This window comes from Camelus ferus, chromosome 24 (genome assembly GCF_009834535.1).
Source record: "Camelus ferus isolate YT-003-E chromosome 24, BCGSAC_Cfer_1.0, whole genome shotgun sequence".
In the NCBI taxonomy this organism is placed as follows: domain Eukaryota; kingdom Metazoa; phylum Chordata; class Mammalia; order Artiodactyla; family Camelidae; genus Camelus; species Camelus ferus.
Window position 1 is genome coordinate 643,460 of NC_045719.1, and position 26,599 is coordinate 670,058.

The 26,599-nt window shown below is 45.6% G+C and overlaps 1 protein-coding gene across 3 annotated transcripts in view; it reads left to right on the plus strand.

The window, feature by feature from the left end:
* Positions 1 to 26,599, plus strand: part of PTPN2 (protein tyrosine phosphatase non-receptor type 2) — a 51,378-nt gene that overhangs the window by 1,234 nt on the left and 23,545 nt on the right. For all 3 annotated transcript variants that reach the window (XM_032467327.1, XM_032467328.1, XM_032467329.1), the window contains exons 2-4: positions 14,749 to 14,839; positions 21,314 to 21,414; positions 25,429 to 25,527. In XM_032467327.1, the coding sequence (XP_032323218.1) occupies positions 14,749 to 14,839; positions 21,314 to 21,414; positions 25,429 to 25,527 (291 nt within the window). The remainder of the gene's footprint in view (positions 1 to 14,748; positions 14,840 to 21,313; positions 21,415 to 25,428; positions 25,528 to 26,599) is intronic.

The following is a 26,599-nucleotide window of genomic DNA, read 5'->3' on the forward strand; positions in this document are numbered from 1 at the left end:
GCACTGAGTTGGGCGACAGTTCCTCTTGTCACTACGTTTCTCGTGTGACGTGTTGGAACACGTCTGCGGGAAGTGTAGTAGACACCCTCATTCACATAGGTCAGAGTGGAGAGCAGGGTGCTAACTGTAAAGAGTGCTCGGAAGGGCTTTTCCAATTACAGAACGTTTTTAATGCAGATTCTCGTAGGAAGCTTTGTGTGAGAGCCTGCCAGCTGTGGCTTCTCGGGTTACACTTCGCAGAGGCTGCTGTCTCCAAGTTGCTAATGGTCTATCAAAATACAGATTTGAGAAGAAAACGGTGCATTGCTACGACTTAATTTAGCTTAGCATTTTAATTTTTAAATCATTAATACCGTTGATTATTCAATGAATACTGAAATCCCTTTCACCAGAAAAATGCACTTTTATCCACTGAAAATTTCACGTTCAGCTTCAAGGAGTTCAGGCCACCTTCCATGGACTCGTGCCTCGGAATTCTTAGTGGGGTGGTCAGTGCTATTGTTGTTTTTTCCTAATGGAAGAAGGAGAGCATTAGTTTGATAAGTACAAATCATGCAGTACACACAGTAGAAGTAGGTCACAAACCAAGAAAGAAATGGGAAGCAGGTCCGGGGAGAGCTGAGTGTTTTTCTTTGACTCTAAATATCCGCTCAGCCATCCTACAGATGCGTGCTGAGTGCCCTGCTCTGGGCCTTGGAGACTCAGCAGAGAATGAGTTCCTGCTTCTGGGGTGCTCACCTCCTGGGATGCTCACCTCCTGGGATGTGTTCTCTTGACGGCCTCATTCCCAATTCCGTATTTTCACTCACTCGTAACTCACTTACCGTGGGCCAGTGCTAGACTGAGTCCCAGCTCTGGAGAGTCCAGCTGAGCAGGGGGTGGGGTGGGGGGGGTAGTGAAAACATGAAAATAAGAGTGCTCAGGCTCCTTTTAATCACAGGGTGCTGTTTATCCCCGCAGGCCCAGGGGGCATCTGGGAGCCCCGTGCAGCTTTCTGGAGGAGGGAGGGCCTCCCCTAAGTCTGGAAGGTCAGGTGGGCTGGGGAGGAGAGTGTTCAGGGAAGGAAAGTGCACAGAGGTGCAGGGCAGAGGATGCCAGCAGAGCTAGCAGCACTCGTGCCTGGTGAGCAGTGAGGTGCAGGAGAGAGGAGGCCAGCCAGGAGACAGCGCCTGTGGGTGCTTGTGGATCAGACTGAGGAACTTGAGCTGGTTGGTGGGATACTGTGCAAGTCTAAGCTTGGGAGTACCATAATCATACTGTCTTTCCTTTTTTAGCAAGATCATTCTGTCCGTGGGTTGGATGGTGCTGACTAGGCAGGTAGCTCAGGGAAGCAGTCCTTAGATGTGGATCTGCAGAGGCGTGTTGAGCTCCTGAACTAATAAGGCAGTGGCCGGGAGAATACATGGGCGGTTCTGATCCGAAATGGTAAGGGCTAGATGTGTTTGGTTTCGAAACTGTTCAATTTGATTTGGGGTGTCTGTAAGACATCAGAAGGGAAGTGCTTGCATATATAAATTTGGGATTCAAGAGAAGTCTGAGCTGTAAATACGATTTTGGAAATTAGGAGCACACAGGTGGTATTGGAGTCCTAGACACGGATGAGATCACCAGGGAAACTGTAGAGGGTTTGGAAACGCTGAAAGTCAGGGACAGAATCTTGACGGACAGCAGTGTTTAAGGGCAAGAGAAAGAGGAGCTCGCAGAAAGAAAGGCCAGGGGAGTAGCTGTGAATGTGGGGAGGGATGGTGGGTGTGGAGGGAGCCAGTGGTCAGCAGGTATGTGCTGCAGGGGACAAGATCAAGCTAGAGGAGGAGCGGATGGCTTAGAGAGCAGTTTGAGTGGAACCCAGAGGCATGGAGGTCGAGTGCAGATGGTGGCTAAGGTGGAGCCTGAGTATGTGACTTCCCTACTGAAACCCTCCTTGGTTTCCCGTTGCTCGCCTCGGGAAATTTCACAGCCCTGCCGTGGCTCACAGGACCACGTGTCCTGCCGCCCCATGTGACTTTCTTCCTTCTTGTCCACTGGTTCTCTTCCTTGAAATGTGCTGTTTGCCCTTCCATAGGGTCTTTGTAGATATAGTTCTCTTTGCCTGAGCACAGCCTTCCCTCATTTCTTCCCCCTTTACTTAGCTACCGCCTACTCATCCCTGAGGTCTCACTTTCTGGGGTGGGGGTTGGGGGAAGGGCTTCCCAACCCCACCCCCGCCCGCAGGGTGTGATCCCCCATCTACTTTCATTGTGTCCCTTGACTTCCCCTTTCAAAGCAGGGCGTTGGATGTAATACAGTGGTAGAGGACTGAGGGACCACAGTTTGCACTAAGGAAACCACACTGCTTGAGTAAGAAAAAGTTTCAGTGGGCTTTCTGCTTTGTGGATCACAGCTGTGGGTGGTACTGATGATAATGTTTGAGAAGAGTTGAGAAGAGCATTTTTTGGCAGCGCTAATTTGACTGGGAAAAGAAAGGCTTTACTCTTGAGCAAAAGCTATTATAATTAAAAGTTGGGCTTGCTCAGTAGTGTGAGAATTTTTACTTTACACTGTATTACTGGAAGTCTTGCAGGAAGAGTGAATGTATTATTTTGAGTCTGAAACTCTGGCTCCTTTTTACCCTCTTTGAATAGCTGCTTTTATAACATAACTTTCAAAAATGAGTTTTCTGGGAATGAATTCCTAGGTTGGAGCAGACTGTTGGGGTTTCTCTTTTACCCATGTCTTCAGGCTCCATGCAGGCGGTGCCAGTGCCTCATGCAGATTCAGGCACCTAGTGGGCACTTGATAAATGTTTGCGGAATGATGACTTCTTAACACAGAAGGGTAACTCGATGTGTTCACATGATGGGAGCCTGGTGGGGGTTCGCCTAAAGAGACAGGTTGGAGGCTGAAGAATTAGAAGGGATGATTGTTGGCCAGAAACCTGGGAAAGTGGGAGCTGATGGAATGCGGAGCACACGGTGAAGAATTGCCTTGAACAGGCACAGGCAGCAGAAGTGAGATTGCTGGAAAGTCTCATTTGGTCTGAGTGGCAAACTAATAACACTAATGTGGTCTGAGGTTAATGCTGACTTTTTGAGAAATGTTCATGATCGCTTTTTGCCTTGCCTTTGTCACTGCTGATTGCCGTCTGAATCAGGCTGGGGCATTAGGAGGGCAGGGAGGAGTGGAGTTTAGTGAGCCTCTCGGAAGAGAGTAAAACTGTAGGGAAATGGCCAAAGCTAAGTCATGGAGTAATGTTTCTAGTAAGTGGTGGCTAAGAACAAATTTGACTGATTAATCAGAGTTTAGGAACGGTGGGACTCTTTACCGAGTGGTCATTTTTCTTTATTAGAAATTTGTAGTTGAAATATTGTCAGACTAAGAGCCGTTTTTACCATTTATGAGGCAGAAATTTTTAAAAGTAAAATGTCAGGCGAACTCTGTTCTTCTGGTACTTACAGTGGGCAGCCAATTGGGAGGTCAAGCTGCCTGTTTCTAAAACACTTCCCTTGCAGTCTCTGCCAGCCCTTAATCTCCGTGCTCGGAGCTTCCGAATTAAACTCCTTGAATTTCCTAGGAGATCCCCTGCTTTCTCCCACCTCAGAGTCTGTGCCGTGTTGGATGTGCTCTGTGCCCACCTTATCAGTCTGGGGGTGTCCGGGCTCCTGGGTAGAATTGTGTGCTCCGTAAGTAGTCACTAAACAAAAGAACGCTGCTCCCTTCCGAAGGTGTTGGCACCACGGGCGATTCCAGCCCCTCACTCGCAGCTGAGGAGGCACTGTCACAGGATCTGTGACTTACGTGAGGTTACATAGCCATAGTGACACAGCTGGGACCCAGATCTGGTCCTCGTGATTCTCACTGCAGCACTGTCCCCATCTGCCAGTGTGACAGCCCGTGTTGCTTTCTTCTTGGGATCTACTCGAGATTAGTGGTACTGGCGGAACCGTTTAAATTCTTGACGGCGGGGAGAGAGTAGAATGTGTTACAATAGGTAGGGTCGTTTGGAAACTGGAGGCCTTTACAGCAGTATCTGAGATCCATGGATCAGACTGGAAAGGGGTTTTATTTCCAAGTCCCCTGCAACTGCGAGATTGTGTGTAAGCCTCAGGGGGTGTAGTTTCTTCATGATTCCATAGCTTTGGTTAGATTCTTTTTTTTTTTTAATTGGATTATAGTCAGTTTACAATTTGACAATGTTGTGTCAAATTCCAGTGTGGAGCACAATTTTTCAGTTATACATGAACATACATATATTTCACTGTCACATTCTTTTTCACCGTGAGGTGCCACAAGATCTTGTATATATTTCCCTGTGCTATACAGTATAATCTTGCTTATCTATTCTACATATGCCTGTCAGTATCTACAAGTTTCAAACTCCCAGTCTGTCCCTTCCCACCCCCACCCCCCCGGCAACCACAAGTTTGTATTCTGTCTGTGAGTCTTTTTCTGTTTTGTATTGATGTTCATTTGTCTTTTTCTTTTATTTTCTTTCTTTTTTTTTTTTAGATTCCACATATGAGCGATCTCACATGGTATTTTTCTTTCCCTTTCTGGCTTACTTCACTTAGAATGACATTCTCCAGGGGCATCCATGTTGTCATTTTTTTTGGCTGAATAGTATTCCACTGTATAAATATACCACTTCTTTATCCAGTCATCTGTTGATGGACATTTAGGCTGTTTCCATGTCTTGGCTATTGTAAATAGTGCTGCTGTGAACATTGGGGTGCAGGTGTCTTTTTGAATTATGGTTCCTTCTGGATATATGCCCAGGAGCGGGATTCCTGGGTCATATGGTAAGTCTATTCCTAGTCTTTTGAGGCATCTCCATGCTGTTTTCCACAGTGGCTGCACCAAACTGCATTCCCACCAGCAGTGTAGGAGGGTTCCCTTTTCTCCACAGCCTCTTGTCATTTGTGGACTTTTGAATGATGGCCATTCTGACTGATGTGAGGTGATACCTCATTATAGTTTTGATTTGCATTTCTCTGATAATTAGTGATATTGAGCATTTTTTCATGTGCCTATTGATCATTTGTATGTCTTCCTTGGAGAATTGCTTGTTTAGGTCTTCTGCCCATTTTTGGATTGGGTTGTTTGTTTTTTTCTTATTAAGTCGTGTGAGCTGCTTATATATTCTGGAGATCAAGCCTTTGTCAGTTTCATCTTTTGCAAAAATTTTCTCACATTTCGTAGGTTGTCATTTTGTTTTGTTTATGGTTTCCTTTGCTGTGCAGAAGCTTGTAAGTTTAATTAGGTCCCATTTGTTTATTCTTGCTTTTATTTCTATTGCTTGGGTAGACTGCCCTAGGAGAACATTTTTGAGATGTATGTCAGATAATGTTTTGCCTATGTTTTTTTCTAGGAGGTTTATTGTGTCTTGTCTTATGCTTAGGTCTTTGATCCATTTTGACTTTACTTTTGTGTTGGTTAGATTCTTAAATAGGTCTCTGTGACTCCTCCAAAGGTAAGGACCACTGCTTTAAGGGAAAGCAGCCTTGGGAATAATGCTTCATAAAGAATGTGTAGCTAGAACTAATGCTGTGTTCTAGGTTACCGATACCTATAATTATGGAATTACAGATAGTTGCATTTGGCCCCTAGCCTTCTATCTTCCCTCTTGTTCAGTTTATTGATTTTTAACCAGAATCTCTGACGGCCCTTTTTGGCTTCTCCCAGATCATTACTGCCTGTAAACATTCCCGGCTCTGAGATGGAGCGCTGTCAGAGCTCTCGAGGTCTCCGCCGTCCCAACTCCCAACTCCCAACTCCCTGCCTCGTCTCTTCGTTTTCTTTCTCGGTTCACTCTTCCGGAGAGTAAACCAGAGATGTGGGCAGATAAGATCTAGGAATGCAAAACTAAAATTAACATAAATGTGCTCTTCACTTTCTCAAATAAGCGTATGTATGATTTGTTTCTCCTGGAAACTCTCCTCCAGATTCTCTCTGCTCTGTTCCTGGTCAGTTGTGCCATTGACATTGTTGCTTCTTATTGGTAAGCTGTTAGGGCCAGAGAAGATTTAAACCAACTAGTGAGTCAGAACTTTTGACAATGCCCTCCATTACTTTGGACAGTGTTGAGTCAGTTGAGCCATATACTGAGTCAGTTGAGCATGTAAATTTAAAATATAGCCGCTGATAACTGAGGAACAGATGCAGTTCAGCAGGCTGATGGTAAAGAATATAAATTCTGACTCTGTCCTGAGTGGAATAGTAAGCTTTCCTGTGACGTTCTTAATTGGAACGATGTTCCACCGAGCTGGGCTGTTGTCTGAAACAGCTGTTAAAAATGAATGTAGTGCTGCTTGAGATGTGCTGGATGCAGTGCTAGTTCAACGTTCTGTTTATGGTGCAGTGGTAGTGTTTCAGGAGGCTGTTTTGGCTTGACAGTGAAACCCTTGCTTGTAAAGATCACGGACACCGCCAGACACCTTTAAGGTGAAACCTGTGAGTGGAAGAAATGTCCACATACGTGAAATCTCCCCAAATTTAGCATGTGGTTTCAGGGCTGTCGCAGGCACCCCGAGGAGTGTTGGGGTTGATGACCTCCAGGAAAGAAGTCCTGGTCGAGGAACTGGTGTAAGGTGAGATACTTTTGTCTGTGGGTTCCTGGCATCGTTTTCAGTTTGGGAGGCTGGTTGGGAGGCTCTTACTCCTTTCGCGGCCGTCGCGGCCGAGGGCTCTTATTTCGTGTGCTCTTTGTCAGCTTTGTGTGGCTCGTGTCGTGTCATTATCACTGGTAACGTTGTGTTAGACTTCCTTCATTCCCCTAGAGAAAATCACGCCCTGAATTACTGTGTTTCTTCTTTCACTGTATTCCAACAGGTTTGTTCTCTGAAAGCTATCGGTTCCTCTTGAGAGTTTACTCACTCTGCTTCCAGGAATTCTTGAGGTGGATTGGGGTAAGGTTGCCTGGCTCCCAGAGGGAGTCAAGGCTGGGCCCTTAGGACAACTGCAGTTCCTCCCAGACGATGGGGATGGATTTATGTGTCAAGCAGTGAAATTATAAAACGTAGATTCACATTTCAAATCTCAAAGTTTTTATTTTTTGTATGTCTATTGCTGTAACTTAATCTCCATCATTGTCGGGGTGAAATAGTTATAATGCTTTATTATTATATAATATTAAATAATATTTTAGTACTTGGTACATAGCTGTGTTCTATATAGTGCATGGAAAACTTTATATCCTCGTACTGTAGAATATTCTGCCTTGAACTGTTACGATGGAATAGCAAATAAGAATTCAGGAAACTGGAAGAGTCATCTGTTAATTTTATAAGAAAAATGTAGGATCCCAAATCGGTAGAGTTTCTACTTACAGAAGAAATATTGAAATTTCTTTGTTTATACTTAAGGTCCCTGAGTGAATCTGGAATTATATGATGAATTATAGGACATTGGCTTTTATTAGTCAGACGTCTGTGCGTGTAGTCTGTGTGAAGACCCCTGGACGGGTGCAGCACAGTGGGAAGGAAGCTAGCTGCCTTGTGCGCCTACGCGCGCTGCGTCAGAGTGTCCAGACTCGGTCTTGGCCCTAATGTGACTGTGACGGATTGCGGAGAGAGAATTCCTGGTGGAGTAAGTTCTGCTCTGCGTCACACTTTTTTTTGAGAGGTTCTCCTCTTTGAGAAAAAAACTTGGTAAGAATAAAATCGCTTATCTTGACTGAGCTCCTACTTTGCATCAGGCGTGTGCAGTGTAACTTCTTGTGGATCAGCGGGGGTGGCTACAAAGGAGAAAACACTGAGTTTTTCCGAATTTATGCTGCAGTTAAGTAGTAGATCCAGATAGGAATCCCAGACTTAATTTTAGAGCTTGTGTCTTAATAAATAAGTAAGTTCATGCCTTGGTTAGGAGCACGTGAACACTGCAGAAGTTAAAATAGTGCAAGGCTGTGTAAGTCCTTTTCTGTAGGTGCTCACTGCGCTGGCTTCCCGTGTTCCTTCTCAGAGGCCTGGACCTCAGCCACGTGCGAGTCTCCCCTGCTGCCCCCCACCATCTGTCCCACACTCTCCCCAGCCCTATGAAGCCAATATATCACAGTTATTTTTACTTAGTATGTAACGGAAACCCTTGCATGCAGGCCTCGTGTGTTCATTTGAACTGTTGCGTGGTGTTTATTGTTCAACTGCCCGTCTACAAAGGCCGTGTGGCTCGTTTCTGGTCTTCAGCTGCTGTGAACAGTGCAGCAGTGAGTACCCTTGCAGAGAGGTCGTCGGCAGCGTGAGACGGTGCCCCTGTCCCTTCCGCTCCTCAGTGCTCTGATCGTTGTGTGCCGGGTGGAAAATGGTCTTACCTTTGCTGTATGTTACAATTTTCTTACTATGAATGAAGCTGAACAACTTTTACTTTTGAAAAGCCGTTTGCATTTCCTTCCTCTTTCTCATGTAAGAGCTCCTTACATATTAAGGAAGTTAAGCCTTTGTCACACAATACAGATATTTTTCAACTTTTTGATTATCTTTGACCTTGTTTATATTTTTTCATGTAGAAGAGTTAAATTTTTATGAAATCAGATTTATCATCCTTTTCTAGGCTTTCGTGCCGTGGTGGCTTATAGAGGCCTACTTTATTCTATGATTACAAAAAATTTTTCCAGTGTTTTTCAGTAAAATATTATGGTTAAATTTATGTTTAAATCATTGCTCAACCAGGACTTAATTTTTGGTATGAGAATGAGGTAGCCATCCAATTAAAATTTTTTTCTAATACAATATATGTAACAATTTTCATTTTAACCATTTTTAAGTACACAAGTCAATGTCATTTACTCCATGTACAATGTTGTGCAACCATCACCACTGTTTCCAAAACGCTTTCAGTACCCCAAATAGAAACTCTGTCCCCATTAAGTAATGACTCCCTCTTCCCGCCTCCCGCAGCCCCTGGTAACCTCCACTCCACTTTCTGTCTCTGCGAAGTTGCCTGCCCTAGGTACCTGATAAAGTGGTCATACAGTGTCTGTCCTTTGTGTCGAGAGGGACTTGCTGAGCCATGTTGTAGCCTGGACCAACACCCTTCCTTTCTTTGCGTGGCTGACTGGTGTCTTTTTGTGTGGATGTACCACATTTTGTTTGTCTGTCTGTTAATGGACATTTGGATTTTTTCACCTTTTGATTATAGTGAATAATTAATGCTGCTGTGACATTGGTGTGCAGATATCCATTGAAGTTCCTGTTTTTAATTCTTCTGGTTTGGACCTGGAAGTGGAATTGCTGGATAGTACGGTGGTTCTGTGTTTAGCTTTTGAGGAATTGCTGCACTGTTTTCCACAGAGGCTGCAGCAGTTCAGATTTCCACCAGCGGTGCTCCAGGGTTCTGGTTTCTTCGTAGCCTCTCTAACACTTGTTATTTTCCAGTTTTTAAAGTGTGGTCATGCGTGGTAGTTATGTCGTTGTGGCTTAGACTGGCATTTCCCTTATAATTAGGTGTTGAGCATCTTTTTCATGTGTTCACTGACCATTTGTGTATCTTTGGAGAAATGCCTATTGAAGTTTTTTGCCCTTCATTATTTTTTTAAAATTAAGACTTTATTTTTAGAGCAGTTTTCGATTCACAGTAAAGCTGAGAGGAAGATACAGAGCTTTCCTGTGTACCCCCTGCCCCACACGTGCACAGCATCCTCACCAGGTGGGACATTTGATCTAGTCTGTGAACCTTCATTGACACATACTAATCACCAACATCTGTAGTTTGCTTTAAGGTTCACTCTCGGTGGTGTACCTTCTGTGGGTTTGGGCACATGGATCCGTCATATGGCATCATGCAGCGTATTTTCCCTGCCAGAAAATTCACCTGTGCCCTGCCTTTTCTTCCCTCCCTCCCCCGACAACCACCGATCTTTACTGTCTCCATAGTTGTGCCTTTTCCAGAATTCCATGGAGTTGGAATCATATGTGTGTAGCCTTTTCAGGCTGGCTTCTCTCACTGTGTGCTGTAGTTTAAAGTTCTTCCAAAAAAAAAAAAAAGAACGTAAATACAAAACAGAGACTGACTCATAGACATAGAAGACAAACTTGTGGTTGCCAGGGGTGGGGGTGGGGGTGGGAAGGGACAGACTGGGAGTTCAAAATTTGTAGATACTGACCGGCATATGTAGAATACATAAATGAGGTTATACGGTATAGCACAGGGAAATATATACAAGATCTTGTGGTAGCTCACAGCGAAAAAAAATGTGACAATGAATATATGTCTGTTCATGTATAACTGAAAAATTGTGCTCTGCACTGGAAATTGATACAACATTGTAAAATGACTATAACTCAATAAAAAATGTTTAATAAAATAAAGTAAAATGCAGGTCAAATCCCATTAGAACAATGTATATGGTTAAAATAAAAATCTCTGATCCTAAAAAAAAAAGAAGAGAAGAGACACATGGAGAGAAGGCCATGTGATGACAGACTCAGAGATTAATGATGCGTCTACGAGCCAAGGATTGCAGCAACACCAGAAGCTGGAAGAGGCAAGGAAAGCTCCTTCCCTGTGGGCTTTGGATCGCAGTGACCCTGGGACACCTTCAGTGTGGCCTTCCAGCCTCCAGAAATGCGAGCGATGTGCAGGATGACCCTCCCGCGTGATGCTCTGCAGCGACAGTGAGTGCAGCTCCCGGTTGGCCCCCCCATCTCCAGGGTCAGTGACGGATACGCTTACAACCATTTTCTTCCCAGACAGCCACTGTGTTTGTCACTTTCAGTACAGTGATCAATAAACTGCATGAGAAAGGCAAAAAAAATTTAAAAAATAAAGTTCTTCCGTGTCTTTCCATGGCTTCATAGCTCATGTCCTTTGCGCACTGGGTGCCCTTCCACTGTCTGGATGTGTCACAGTCTGTGTATCCACTCACCCTCTGATGGACAAAGGTGGCCTCCAAGATGTGGCAATTACGAATAAAGCTGCTGTACACATCCCTGTGCAGGTTTTTGTGTGGACATGAGTTTTCCCCTCCTTTGGGTGAATACCAAGGTAAGAGTCTGCTTTGATCTGTGAACCACCACACTGTCTCCCAAGTGGCTGCACGTGTTGCTTTCCCGGCAGTGATGAGAGTTCTTGCTGCTCCACAGCCTTGGTGTCATTTGGTGGTGTCAGCGTTTCAGGTTTTGGCTGTTCTAATCAGTGTCTTTGCCTATTTTTTAATTGTCCTTTTGTTGTTGAATTGTAGGAGTTCTGTATACATTCTGGTTATTAATACCTCCTCACATAAGTGAAATGCAAATATTTCCTCCCAAACTGTAGGTTTACTTTTCACTCTTTAGTGTCATTTGATACACAGGTTTTTAATTTTGATGAAGTCCAGTTTACATGTTTTTCTTTTGTTGCCTGTGTTCTTGGTGTCGTAATTTAAGAAACCATTGCCAGATTTTAAGATCATGAAGATTTTCAATCCTTGTGTTTTCTTTTGAGAGATTTAAAAAAAATAGTTTTAGCTCATACACTTCGGTTTTTATCCATTTTTAGTTAATTTTTGTGTATGGTATATGGTAAAAGTCCAACTTTATTCTTTCGCTTGTGGATATCCAGTTTTTCCAACACTGTTTATTGAAAAGAGTCCCTTCTATTTTGGGTGGTCTTGGTGCCCTTGTCAAAAATTATTTGACCACAGACCTGAAGGTTTATTTCTGAACTCTGTGCTGTTGATGTGTGTCTCTCTGCCACACCACACTGGTTTCATTACTGTATCTTTGCAGTTTTGTAATAGGAAAATGTGAGTCCTCCAACTTTGTTATTCTTTCTCAATATCTTTGGCTACTCAGGGTCCTCTGACTTTTGATACGAATTTTGGGATGAGCTTTTCCATTTCTGCAAACTTGTCATTGGGATTTTGGTAGGGACTACATTGACAGTACATCGCTTTGTAGTTTTGTCGTCTTAACATTAAGTTTTCCGTGAACACAGGATATCTTTTTATTTTGGTTGTCTTATTTCTTGCAGCAATGTTTTGTAGTTTTTAGAGTACAAGTCTTTCACCTTTTTGGTTAAGTGTATTCTTAAGTATTTAATTCTTTTTTATTCTATTGTAAATGGGATTGTTTCCTTAGTTTTTTTGGATTGTTTGTTGCTGGTGTTTAGAAACACAGCTGATTTTTGTGTGTTGGTTTTGGGTTTTGCAACTTTGCTGAATTTGTTTATTGGCTCTTAACAGGGTTTTTTGTGGGTTCTCTTGGGTTTTCTACATGTAGGAGCACAGCATTTGGGACAGGGAGAGTTTAGTGACTTTCTTTCCAGCTTGGCTGCTCGTTACTGCCCTTTTTGCCGGATTGCTGTGGCTGGACGCCCAGCGCTGTGCTGAACAGAAGTGGTGAAGGTGGGAAGCCTTGTCGTGTTCCTGACCAGTTAATTTTTTTTTCTAAATGACTGTGTGCATTTATCATACAGTTTGTAGAGGAATCCACCCCCCCCCCCCATTTGCAACGCCTTCTTTCTGTTTGCAGAATCCCTGTGTCTGTCGTGCGGATGAAGCGTGAACAGACGCCTGCACTGTCTGGTCTCTCTCCACCAGTTTGTCCTCATTGTTTGCATTTCTCTCTTGTGCACCACGCGTTGCTTATACTTCTTGCAAGACGCCAGTCAGCCGTTCTTTGTTTGTTATGCACATTCACATCTCTGTGACTTTGCACAGCTGTTTGACCTCTGCTTGGAGCCATCTTTCCCTCCGTGACGTGGCATCCTCCTGCTCACCCTTCAGGTCTGTTCATGCGCTCTGCTGGTCACGCCCGCAGGCAGGAAGAAATCCTCCTCCTGTGTTGACTTGAAATGTGAGCATACTTTTTTTTATGGCACTTACTAGACTGGCCCCATAGTCCCAAGGGAAGTCTTAAGGTCTAATTTCAAAAAGACAGTTGTCAGACACAGTCATGCAAACAGTAGTAAAAATTGGCAACAAGAAAAGTGATAGGAGATGAGAAGCAGATGTAGTTTTTTAGGTCTTTAATCCCATACAGGAGAAGGTTTTTGGTGTTGTTCTTGTTTATCACTGAAATGACCAAACACAGTGATATGAAAAAATCCACGTTATCCTCTGACACTAGAGAAGGGTCCCACCCACATATTTGAGACGTAGGGGGTTTGGGTAGTCATGGTGGGGTGTCCAAAAAAGTCAGTAAGGGCTGCTGCCTGCACTTCCTTTCTGTAAAGGTGAGCAAACAAACGTGAGGCCTAGGGAAAAATCAGCACTTCAAGACAGTGAGACTGCATCATTCAGAGCACGTGAGGTAGGACAGGAAAGAGAGAAAAGTGGACTTCAGATTCCCAAAATGACAAAAGCAGATGGTAAAAATAAACTGAGACCAGGAAAGAGTTCTGGGAGTTATAAACAGAACTGTTAAAAAATTCAGGACTCACTAGCAGAAGAGATACTGCAGAATACCAGGTTATCCTGGGGAAAACCTCTGAGCGTTCAGGAAAAAGATTTGAGAAATGCGTATTATGAGAGCACGTTTTAAACACAGGGAGGTCTCACGTCTGTGATAGGGCTTCCTGAAAGAGGTCACGGGGGGACTGGGATGCAGCGGCAGCTGAAGAGAGAGCGGGAGAACGTCACTGAGCTGAAGAGAGATCAGTCTCTCGGGAGTGCCTTCCGAAAGCATCTGCACCTCGGTGCGTCCTGAGGAGTTTTCTGAGTATGCAGGGCAAAGAAAAAACCAGACAAGTGTTCCTCAGGGGAGAACAAACGAGATTTGTCTCAGATCCTTTCCAGATCCTTTGGGGAAGGAGGTGATGGCAGCCTCAACACAGCCATCTCACACACGTCTGTAAATGTCAAATGCGGCTGAGGGGCGACGCGGCTTTCCTCCCAAGTAGCACAGCGGTCCCGTCTCCTGCGTGGTACGCCTTTGTGTCGTGTGCTGTCATTCCTGGGGACTGTGTGGCTTGATGCTCCAGCTGACGCGAGTGCCTGGCAGTAATGGCTGCACAGTATTCAGTTGGATGCGCCATGATTTCTTCAACCAGCCTTTCCCCAGTCTCTGGACGTTGAGGTTATTTGCTAGCCTTTCAACTGTATAAATAATTCTGTGAAAGACCTCTGGTACAGGAGTTGCCTATGTTTTGGTTCATTGCCACTAAGGAATAAAAAACTAGTGAGCTAATTATTCCTACCTTTTTTGAGTGAAAACCATATAAAAATCAGTAAGTTTTAAACATTTTACCTGGGTTTAATAATGTTCCATTTGGGAGAAAAAGCTGGTCACGGTGAGGACACCAGGTAGCTGGACGCCTCGTGCAGGTGTGCCCTCACAGGACTGTGCCCCGGTGGAGTACCGAGAACCACAGGGCCCCAGGATGAGTGTTTGTGGCTCCAGAAATTTGAGACTATTTTGGGGCTCAAAATAAAGTCTCAGTTATATGGCATGAAATTAAAGAAGTAGATTAAAAATTTAGGATAGAGACTCCACAGTATAGGCAGGTGTTATTAAGAGTTTAGTCAGAGATCTGAGTACGATGCTGCAGTGGTTGTCACAGAAGGTGACGCGTGTCCCGTGTTGGTGCACCTGCGGGAGCCGAGCCTCCCGTGCTTGAAGGACCCTGGTGCAGCCCTGGGTCGCACGCTTGCAGCTCGGCGGCCTTTGGTAGCTCGTCACCCTCCTGTGTGAGTTCCTGTTGGAGCTGTGAGAGTCGAATGAGATCGTGTAGGTGGTGTGCTTTGCGTGGGCCTTGGCGCAGCACCTGTGCTTAGTAGGAATTACTTTATTCTGGCTGGGGGAGTGTCTGCTTTGCCATAAGAAAGTTAAGAGAAATATTAAAATGCGTTCTTGTTATTTTAAGGAAATTCGCAGTGAGTCCCGTGACTACCCTCACAGAGTGGCCAAGCTCCCGGAGAACAGAAATCGGAACAGATACAGAGACGTGAGCCCATGTAAGTGCTGGGGTGTGTGCATGGGGTGCGGTGGAAAAGGTTCGGGGTCAGGCTTGAGAAGAATGGTGATTTTCTTCCTGTTAACATAGTACATGTTCTGTAAACAAAAATTCCAAGGCGTGGAATAGTGGAAGGAAGGATGATTGCTGCTGATTATTTCGTCCTTGAGCACAGCCATCGTTAGGGATGGCGTTTTTCTTTTGAATTCAGAGTCCCAGATCTTCCTAGATTAAGTCTGGAAATGTATTTTCACATAATCTCCTTACATGATTCTTAGATACCCAGCTTGGCACAAATCCTTAGACCGACATATAGAAAGTGCGTTTGGAGGTGTGAGCGTGAGACATTTTCAGAGGGATGCTCTGAAGCAGGCAGAACTTGAGGAGGTCTGCAGTCCTCCTATAACTGATGTGACTGATGATGCCCGGTCGGTCTCCGTTCCCCGCGAGGTGGTTGTGGAAGAGAAGGGCCAGGAGGTGGCTGCTTGAGAAAAGAGGGCTTGCTGGTCGTAGGCCCTTGGAGAGTTATTTTTATACGACGAGAGACTGCTGCCAGGTTTCGAAACCCTCCTTACTGTTCGCTTTGCACATAGAAATCCCAGCTTATTATTTGACCTAAAAGGAGATCCCAGCCTTCTCTTTTCGCTGGCCATGAAAGAGTAGGGTTTTTTGTTTGCTGTTGGTTTTTGTGGTGAAAACACACACCATAAATTTACCCCTTTAACAATTCTTAGGTGTACATCACAGTGTCGTCAACTCTTTGTATGTTGTTGTACGATTGGAACAGCCAGAACTGCTCCCCACCCCCGATCCCCCAGCAGTCATCATGTCTACTTTTGTTTCTTAGAGTTTGAGTGCTTTCTGAGTAAATGGGTCATCCAGTGAGTGTCATCTTGTGACAGGCCTGTTTCACGTATCATGATGTCCTCAAGGTTCATCTGTCAGTGTTTATAGCAGCTCGTGGACTTCTGATTCCGGTTGTGTGGCAGGTTAGATAGACCATGGTTCCTCACTGCTACAGCACAAGAAGATTCTCAGTAAATACACTTTTTACATAAGTTGCTAGTGGGGAGGAAGGAGGGAAAACATTCAGGCTTTCTGTGCTCCCTGCCTCCTGAAAACAGAGATCTCAGCAAATGAATGCCTGCCACCATCAGCTGTGAGTCTGGTATCTGCCCAGTAAAATAGCTTCCAGGTATAGTAAGCAGACATGAATAGGATTACAGAGGGAGGCTGACAATTCTGTGCTCACACACTTCTTAATAATGTAAAATATTAGTAAAGAAGTGGAAGCTTTGAACCACACAGTTAAGCTCAATTTAATAAGAAAAAAATACAGAACCCATGCCTGGCAATTAGAGAACACACATTCTTCTAAGATTGAATGGAAAATTTATAATAAATGCACCATTGACTAAGCTATAAAGTAAATCTTAATAATTTAAGAATTGCTGTCTTACAGGCCGTGTTCTTTGACCATAATGCGATTACATTATAGATTATTAATAAAAAGAGAAAAATTCCCATAAATTTGGATATTTAAAGGTTTCTAAATAATTCATGGGTCAAGAAGAAATCATAATGGAAACTTAAAAAAACTTAAAAGTGAGCAATAGGTAAAATAATACTTATCAAAAATTCAAAGCACCAAAACAGTACTGCAAAAAAATGCTGTCTTTAAATGTTAGTATTAAAATGAAAAGTTGAAAATTAAAGTGCTAAGTGTCTAAGCTAATTTAGAGTAAGAGTAACAGTAAACACCAAAAAAAGCAGAAAGGAAATAATACAAAGATAAAAGACTAGAAATCAAAGTTACAGCACAAAGGATCAGACAAAACCAAATGTTGGTTCCTTGATAAGGCTAATAAACTGGCAAGACAGCGAGAAAAGGACAACAAACACGCAAAAACCAGAAAGGGAGACAGTGACAGGTGCATATCAGCAACACCAGGAGCAGACAGGGGAACACAGATACAGATGTAAAAGGAATTTAGAAGTTAGGGTGCTGTGAACAATTAGGCAGTCGGTGTGACCACTTGGAAGAAATGGAGCAGGCTCCTGGGAAAACAGAACTTACCAACGCGGACTGAGGGAGAAGTAGTGCGTGAGAAGCCCTGTAGCGCTGAATAACGCAAGGTAGTAAGTGACAGCCTTCCCAGGAGGAGGGCGCAGGGTGGGGCCCACAGCTTTGCGTGCTCTGCCGGAGCACGGGGAAAGAGAACGCTCTCCAGCCCCTTTTATGAGGATTTGGGATGACTGTGATATCCAGACCAGAAAAGCTTAGTAAGAGGAGTAGAAGTTGCGGGCGCATCTCCTGCGCCAATAACTATGTAAAACCCCGACGATAGGTTATTCAGGTGAGTACAGCAGTGTCTGCATTAAGTTTATTTTAGGAAGGTAAGAAGGACTTAGCATTGGACAGCCTTACAAATGTAATTCACCCCAGTAACCGGGTGAAGGGGGACTAGCCGTATGAGTATCTCAGTAGATGCAGAAGGGTTGCTGAAAGTTAGTTCTTGCTCCTGGTTGAAAACAGAACACGCAGCAAACTAGAAACAGAAGGAACTTCTGTAGCCTAGTGTAAGCTGTCCTGTGGTGTCCAGGTAGCTTGCGTCCTGGGAGTGTGCCCCTTCTCTGTGTCGCAGCCTGCAGGCTGGAGGGGCCATAGCGGACACCAGGACCCGCGTGCTCACACCCTTCCCCACTCTCCTGCAGTTGCGCCACGGAACTCCGGTTATCTTCAGAAGAGCCCTGATGCTCTCTGAGCTCTGAGCTCATTTTGCTGAATTACTTCACTCCTGAAGTCAGTTAACAGTTCATCTCCTGCTGACGTTTAAGGGTGGGTTAATAGTGTTTTGTCATTCTAAGAAAATTGCACCACAGCTTAATTTGAATTCAGGCATGTTCTAGAATTATTTGAGTAAGGCTGACACCATGCTGGTGGGCACCACGAGCAGAGGGAGGCGGAGACCCCTCTTCTCTGGTGGTTGGATTTGGGAGTGCAGACTAAGGAGTCAGTCTAGGATTTCTCCCTCCCGGAGCCTGCGCCGCCGGCTGCTTCTCCTCCCGTTGATCAGGGGCTCCTGCGCAGCCTCCTGGGGCGTTCATGCTCCTAACCCGAGCCTTGGCTGGAGTGTCGCTGCAGCAGGGAGGGCACCCGGACCACCCTGCTTAGCCTCGCAGCCTCTCCCGCCCGTCACTCTGCTCTTCTCCCCGCAGAGTTTACTGCACTGTGACGTGTGATTCACTTACTTGCTGTGCTAATTCCTGCCCCCCCACCCCCCCGCCTCGTTCTCTGTGCGTGCTGATGCCCCTGTTTCTTCTCCATCGTCCATGGGTGCTTGTGGCAACTGGGGTTTCAGTTCCAGCTTAGCTCTTGGCTCGTGGTTGACTTAGGAGAGGAAACCCCTGTTATTTGTGCCCCAGGTGTTGTCCTGGCAGGGTGGGGAGGGTTGGCGCATCTTGCAGACCTCTTCGTGCTTGGCAGAGAGGTGCCGTGGGGTCTGGAAATCAGCTCTGAGGTGCACTGGCCCCCAGCTGAGGGGGGGCGTGAGGGGCGCAGTCAACGCTCTGGGGACCGTTGTCAACGCCATGGGGACCGTCGTCCCCTCCCCAGCTCTGTTCCTCGTCCTTGGTCTCTGCTTGACTGCAAAGACTTTCCAGAAGGAGGTGTCATCGCCGTAATGGTAAAAGGCGCGACGGGGGGCGGGGTGGGTTTAGGAAGAGCTTCTGTGACGGTACTGAAAGAGGAGGCGAAGTGTGTGGTCAGCCCCGGCCACGCTCCAGCGAGTCACTTCCTGACAGATGAAATCGTTTCTGAGAAAACCTGCTGTTTGAGGGTGGGGGGACGCTTCACCAGAAGCTCGCTTCGCATTTACCCCACTTTCAACCAACCCTAGCTCTGTGGGGGCGCATGTCTTCATTCACACAGATGAGGCCGCCCAGGCTGGGTGTGTCTTTGGGCTGGGTCTGCGGTTGGTGTTGGTAGATGTGAGAAGTGAGATTTCCTGTGAAGTCTGGTTTGCTTACTTTTGTGGCATCTCATGCAGCACAGCTCCAGCTGTCTTCACTGCCTCCCTTTGCTGGATCCGCTAAAGGGTGGGAGAGACGAGGAGGGCCGTGTGCTCGGGGTGGTGACAGAGTCCTGAGGGCTCTGTGAGGCTGTGGGCGCCGTTATGTGGATAATCTCATTTCAGAGGGTCCTGGGCAGAATAAACCCCTCTGGGAGAGCAGAAAGTGTGTAACTTCCAGCGTGTTTCTCTAATTCGGAAGTCGAAAGTTTGGTTTGGAGAGAACCGTTCACAGACTTGGGACTGTAAAGGGCAGGGCCAGGAGATGGCTGACCCTCAGGTTTGAAGGTGGCGTGCCACTCTCAGACATCCCAGGCCGTGCAGCAAGTGAGCCTTGTCTCTTTCTTGTCTTTGCTGGAGAATGTAAGTCCTGCAGTCACAGCTCCTCATGGAAGGGCTTTGGTAGTTTCCCTTCCTGAGACGTGTGTACTTACGTGGTATATGGTATGTTTTACTTAACACAAGAAACTCCCCTGTGTTTTTTCTCTACACAGAGTCTCTTCTGAATCCAAATGTTACATACTTTTCATTTTTTACAAATCTTCTTCATGGAACAGAAGACTTAAAATGATGTAGGTGTACTTGAGAGTTTTAAAAAAGTCATTGCTGAGGAGAAAACGTATGTTCAGCCAACATTTGTAGCCAGTTCTGAGTAGCCCCAGCGGTCTCCCAAGGATTGCCTCCCTTCCAAGGGGTGCCTTTCAGGTAGCGCCCTGCCCCACCCCGGTCAGCACTGGGGCTCCAGGGAGCGGACGCTGCTCGGTGGGTGGGCGTGATTCGTGTTTTAGCGACTTCGAGTGACGCTTGGTGTAGAAGATAACCGTGAGCCCAGCTGAGGCCTGAGGGCAGCTGCCAGACGCCTGGAGAACACACCCCGGAGGCCTTTCCGCAGCTGGTCTGCAGGGGTGTGGAAGGTCTGGGCGGCCCGCCCCGCACCCCACGTCCAGCGCCCTGGCGGGGCGCCTGCCAGTGCTCGTGGGTTCTTGCTGCTTTTGCCAAGTCGCCTTTTCACTTGTGCAATAGGTGTGCTTAACCTTGGGGGTTTGCGCTCTTTCTGTGATTGCGGCATGAGGAAGCCCCTCCCTTTGGTGGTGCACTTCAGTGGGACTTGAGTTCTGGGGATTGTGTAGCGTTCTAAAAGCATACATGATTCTTCCGATACGTGTTGTCTAGGGGGTGGGTGGTCTGCTTTATCAGTTAGGTAGCTGACCTTTTTACTGTCTCATATAATACAACAGTTGAAAGGTGATCAAACTGTTAAAAAAAAAGGGACTGTTTAAAAAAAAAAAGAAGTGTCGGTTTAAAAAAAAAAAAGTGACTGTTGACATCATGTTTCCGAGAACGTGAGTGTAACTGATTTACTATAACACGGTCGCTTTTCCTGTTGGCAAATGGCATGTGATATTTACAGAGGCCTTGGGTTCAGTCCAGCAGAAACATCTCAGACAAATTGATGCGTGAAACTGAAGCCATTCAAACTTTTCTTCCACGTGGAGATAATGTGAATGGTTGTTTTTTTAGCTTGAAAGTGAGGGAAAGGACGGTTGTTTGGTATTTCCTTGAGGGGCAGTTATCACAACATATTCCCCCGAGTCGGACCTCAGACGTGTGTTGAGTTTATAACTCAGGCGTGTCCTCTGACAGCCGGTCGTCTGGTCGTCTGTTCAGAACGATGAGTTAACGCTCTTACTGTTACCGCACTCATGCTGTCTCCCCAGCATCCTGCTTCTCTTCCCTTCCCACCAAAGCCATATACGGTAAAGTTTTGTGCTCCACATACTTAAATTAGAATGAATTCTGAATCTGTGAGATTTTTTGCTCTAAGTACTAGAGGTGTAGTTAACTGGTAGAACATAGTCTGAGTGATGAAGCATCTTTAGTTGTCTTTTAAAGAATTGGGATATTCCCAGTGTATTCAGTGTAGCTTAGCACTTAGTCTAAATACAGTTAAGTGCTAGAAATTATTTAAATATGGTTGAATGCAGATCTGTGGAGGAATGAAGGGAGAGAAATGGTCTGGTCTTACTTCCTGGGGGCCAGTGCTCTGTAGGTCGAGGTCTTAGTTCTCAGGCAGCAGGAGTCTTGACAGCCCTTTTGTTTTCAGGACGGTGGTGCTTTACTCCCTTGCTGTGTTGTCGCTTTGGTCAGTCTCTGCTTGCAGGGGTGGGCCCACCGCAGATGAGCGCCTCCTTTCTGACACCGTGGCGGCAGACGGGGCTTCTACCTTTGTACCTCCTTTAAAAAGGGAATCACTTGGGATTTGACTCAACTCTCCCGTGGTGCTAATTTATTTTCCTTTGTTTTGTTTCTTCTATCATTTTATAAATACCCAGAACATTAATTTTAAAACAAAAAAGAACTGGCAAGTTTGAAATGACAGCGCGGTGTGTTGTTCTCTGTTTCAGACGACCACAGCCGAGTCAAACTGCAGAACGCTGAGAACGATTACATTAACGCCAGCTTCGTGGACATAGCAGAGGCCCAGAGGACGTACATCCTCACACAGGCGAGTGCTGGGATGCGGAGCGGGCCTGACGGCTGGGGTTGTCCCTGGGCCGCTTTGAGACATGGCTGAAAGTATGTCTTGACTTCTCTTGGAAGTGGAATGCTAGTTCGTTTTTTTCTGTTGTTATGTAATGAATCGTAGACACGATAGTGTTTTGCAGCTGCGTATATTTAAGATGAAAGTAACTTTTACTGCTACACGTTCTGTGAAGGGAATTTTTTATTGACACTTGGCTTAGGCCAGTTCTTTTCAGGCAAATTGTCCTCCTTGCCTTATTTTCGATAGATGGCCTTTGTTTATGAGTACTTTGCTAGCTTCTTCTGTTTCTCTTCACATGAGTTGTGTCACAACCAGAGGCCCCGCCCCGGCAGATGTTTTCAGAGTGTGGCCCGGCCTCTCTGAGGGCAGAGTGAGGGGTGAGGCAGGTGCCCTGAGGACCGGCAGGGAGGCCCCACAGCTGCCGGCTCCCTTTGGCCTCCTGCCTGCCTGCTTCTTGGCTCCCTGGCCACACCTGTGTTCCAGCACCATTTTTCTTCCGCTCTGAGATAACAGAAAGGATACTGTTGGTTTACTCACACCAGCTACCCTGTGTTTATCAAATAAAAGATTTAATTAACAGTACTGTCATTTCCCCCAGTTAATGATTTTTAAATATTCAAAAGACAAGCTGTATTATTCAATATTTTATAATAACCTATAATGGAAAATAATCTGAAAAAAGATGTGTATAACTGAGTCACTTCGCTGTACACCTGAAACTAACACACTATTGTAAGTTAGCTCTACTTCAGTTGAAAAAAAAGGCAAGCTGTATATTCATAATGTTGATGTTTTTGAAAACCCAGTTTGGATAAGAGTAACCTGTTATTTAAAAGGAAAACAGTTTAAAATGATAAGAAGATATTCAAATGAACGTAACTATGAAAGGTTAGACTGTGTCTGAGTCACTGGAGATGAAAGTTACTCTGTGTGACTCGAGGTAAAACAGCCCCCGTAGAGCAGAAAGGGAAAGAGAGACAACTGGTTTAAAGACTAGCAAGGGGCGTAAACTCACAGCTCAGAGACGGGGTAACCGCAGATGACGCACCTGTGGAAGGGACTCTTCTTTCCTGTGATTAGGGAATGGAGATTCAAACCAGCAGCCAGTTACCACTGTCACCTGTCAGAACAGCAGAGGTTTAGAAGTTCATGATACTCAGTGGTCTGTTGTGCACGTAGAGATTGTAGAGGGTATTTGTTGCAGCCCAAGTTTTGTTTCCTTGTTTTGTTTGGTTGTTTTAGAGGAGGTCCTGGGGATTGAACTGGGACCTCATAGCTGTTTCCTGCCCCCGTTGCAGCTTAGCTTTAATAGCACAGGACTGGAAATCACAGGACTGAAACAGACTGCGAGGGGCTGGCTGGATAGTAGACACACACTGCTAGTCTGTTTCTGGGGTTAGGGATTGATGGATAGAGGCTTCCATGTGCCATTTTCTGTGATACTCGAAGTTTTTCGTATGTGCGTTCATGTTTTTTATAAACTCGTTTTTAGAGGTAAAAACTTTTACTTTCTATTTGAAAAAGCTGTAATGTTAAAAAATAGGAAAGAGTAATTTCCCTGCCCTGCCCGACCCTTATCACACCCTTTCTTGCTCTTCTTTTTCTTCCAGTCTCATTTTTTCTTTCTTCTTTCCCACCTTAGTCCTAAAAAATGTAGACATCTCTAAATATTCTGATTTAGGATTTTTTTTTCTGCCATCCAGCCTACACTTGTTGCTTCAACTCTCTGGAACCATGTTTCCAATTTTGTATCTTAAGTAAGAGTGTGGACTCTGGACTCGGAGTATCTGTGCTCCAGCCCTGAGTAGCTCTGGGTATTCATCCATCCAGCAGTGCTCCGAGTTCCCTGCTTTGTGGCAGCATTGTTTGAATGAAACAGACGTTCAGTAAACCCTGTCATTTTGAACTTGACATCTGTCGAGTTCTTTCCCTCCTCCTGCCTGCCCTTTTCACAGCTCTCTTAAATTTTCTCTGCACTGAGACAGTAACTTTTTACCTTACTTCCTTGCCACACCTTGCTCCATTTGTCTTCTGTCTTTAACAGAGCCAGCAGACGTATGTTTCTGACACACAAGCCTGATTTAAGTGTCTTGGAACGTACCTCACTTTAGCTTAAAGAGGAGTTTGGTGACTCTTCTGCCTTTGAGACCCTCCCACTCGGCAGGTGCAGCTTCCTGCTGCCTTCTGTCTTTTCCCACATGTACCCTAAACTTGCACGTGCCTCTCCTTGTGCTTGGAATGGGCTCTGTCTCCCTCCCCACCCTACCCTCTCCCTGTGTCAGAGCCTGCCTTGTGTTTAAGGCTCTGCACCAGTACCTCTCCCGCTCCCAACGATGAGTGGATGGTTCCCTCACTCTTGGGCTTGAAGTGCATTGCGGTTCCACACCTCCATTGTCAGCTCTCTGATAGCTGAGACTGCTTTTGCCTTTGTACCTGGCACACAGGGCCAGAGAACACACACAGAGATATTTCAGAGGATAGAGGAAGCCAGAGATGGTAAATGTTTGTTAAAATCACAGCTGCTCTGATTGTCCTTTGTTGCTTATTATTTTTCTCATCTTTTTCCTTTGAGTTTTATAAAAATTAAAAAAATATGTATCGGTCCCTTGGGATATATCTCCATTTTACAGAAGACTGGTAGTATTGCTGGTGAGAGGAAGGGCTGAGGACCCCCCTCCCCTTTCAGAACCATGATGGGGTTTGTGTGTGTGTGTGTGCACGCGCACGCATGCGTACGTACACGTGTGCACACTAAGGAGTGACTTCATGGATCAACTGATGACATCTGCTTTTTGGATTGGAAAGAACCCCGTTTTACTGGGGATTTCTCACTGCTGTCTCCACTTCCACACGTTTTGGTTTGGAAGCAGGTGGTGCGGTGAGCAGCACACACTGAGTGAGGGTTACAGCTTCTCAGGGTTCTCGACCCACTTCTAGCATTTTTATAACTTGGATGCTTCGGGTTTCCCAGTTCAGATAGTCTTTGCAGTTGCTGTCACTGCAGCCACTTGAGTCACCTGGTGGGGCGTGGGGCGCTGAAGCTGCAGGCCCCTGGCCACGGTGTCCCGCTCTCTCTGCCCTGCCCCGCGCTCGATCTGGGAGCAGGCGGAGTCGCTCTGCAGTGAAACCTCGTCCATTTTTACCTCCTGGCTTACAGTTAGTTACAACCCACACGTGGCCTTTTCATGTCTCGTGTAGCCTTTCTTCTGCCCTGCAGATTGTGAAGGTCGTTGGAAGTACATAGTAGGATCTTATTTCCCCCCACGGCGCTGTTCTGGTATCGACGTTGCCCCTTTAAGGCTGCTTTTGAGGTTACACATTCTATGGTTTTGTAGCTGAACGGTTCCATAGTGGTTCAGGTGCTTTGAAATCTCTGCTTTTTCTGGAAACCCTTTTATAGCTGATTTGGGTGGGCTGCTGGCTGGTGCTGGCACAAACGTCCTCTTTTGCAGGACAGCCCCGACCATGGGAGGCGGCCCCTTCTTTGTGATGCGGGGGCTCCAGGGGACAGAAGTCACCTTTGCAGACAGGACAGGACCAGTAGATCCCCGCCTGCAACTCTGGCTCTGTTTGGCCATGGATTACGCACGGGCACTGCAGCCGCCTTAGGGTGGCAGGGCCAGCAGAGCAGCTGCTGTGGTGACAGGGCCAGGGCGCTGTCCCAGGCCCACACTCCTAGGGCAGATCCTGTCTTGATGTTTGTTCCTACGCAGGCCTGGTTCCCAGCCCTAACTCTGAAAGCCACCCGATAGCCTGCAAGTTTCTTTCTGCCTAAGTAAATAAAAGTCAGCTTTGATTGTTGATAATCAGTAATCCTAACTAGTACAGACCTGTTTTTTGATCCAGGTGGGTTTGAAGTCTGGATTTTCTCATAATGACCCAGTACACTGTCCTCACACGAGAATCGCACCTGAAGGAGTCTCCTGGGAGCCTGGCCCCTTTCTCTTACCTGCTTTTTCTCCTTCGTTCTTACAGGGTCCTCTTCCTAACACAGGCTGTCATTTCTGGCTCATGGTTTGGCAGCAGAAGACCAAAGCAGTTGTCATGCTAAACCGGATTGTGGAGAAGGAGTCGGTGAGTAAAGCTCAGTGTTTACAGCTTAGCACTGCCTGTGAGTGCTGATATACAGACCTTTTCGTTTGCTTTGGGATATTCACTCATTGGTTTTGACCTTTAATTGCTAAAGGCTAGTAGTTAGGGTGTTTTCTGACCAGAAGAACCAACGTATCCTTTTCCTTTCTTACCTTAAATATTTAAGTAACAGTTGCAGACCGCTGCCCTGCAAAATATAGGTACAATGGGACAAATACTGACTAGTACGGATACATGGATATGTAGATCTTTGGAATCCCTAGGTTCTGTTAGAGTCTTTATTATCAGAATCTTGGAAGTTTGGTAAAGTGACAGGTTTTAAAAATCTTCATAAATCACTACTGGCTCTTAAGCCATTAAAAATCATATTTATGGTGGTTGCGTCTACACGCTTGTAAGATTCAGGTTTTGCTGTTGTGGGGGAGGTGACTGCATGGGTGGTGGCATGTTATCATGATGTTAGCAGCCATTGCTGGTCAGTGCTTAATTAGTTCCCTAATTAATTAGAGGTTATAAAATAGTGGTATTCTAGTTCTGTAACTTCTTGAATTTTGATTGGAATACTTCTATTTAAAAAACCCTGCCACTCTAGTTATAGGAAAAGCCGTTTTCAAAACAAGTTAATTCCCTAGTGTCCTCAGCATGTGACCACTTAGGTTTGCTTGGTGCAGGGGCAGAGGTGGGAGGGGATCCGTTAGTATGAACTCATGAATTTAAACATATTTGATTCAATTAATTCCTTTGCAGTTATTGTCCTTATTTGTGGTCAGATTGTCCCTTCAGTAGCTTCTTTGCTGTCTGGAATGACTCCATGTTGCAGGCGCCTCTCAAATTCTTCTTTAAGAATCAGCCATTTCTTCAAGGAGCCTTGGCTTGTTTTAACGGGCAATGGTGTTTCATGATCACAACAGAAATTGGGATGTTAATTGCTGCTAGGTTGGTCATTGGTTTTAGAGCCTTTCAGTGAGCAGAGTTAAGGAAACGTACGTGTGTGTGCTAAGATAGCACACGAGTGTCCATACTGATGCTTCCCATCCAAGTGTAGGACCAGGGG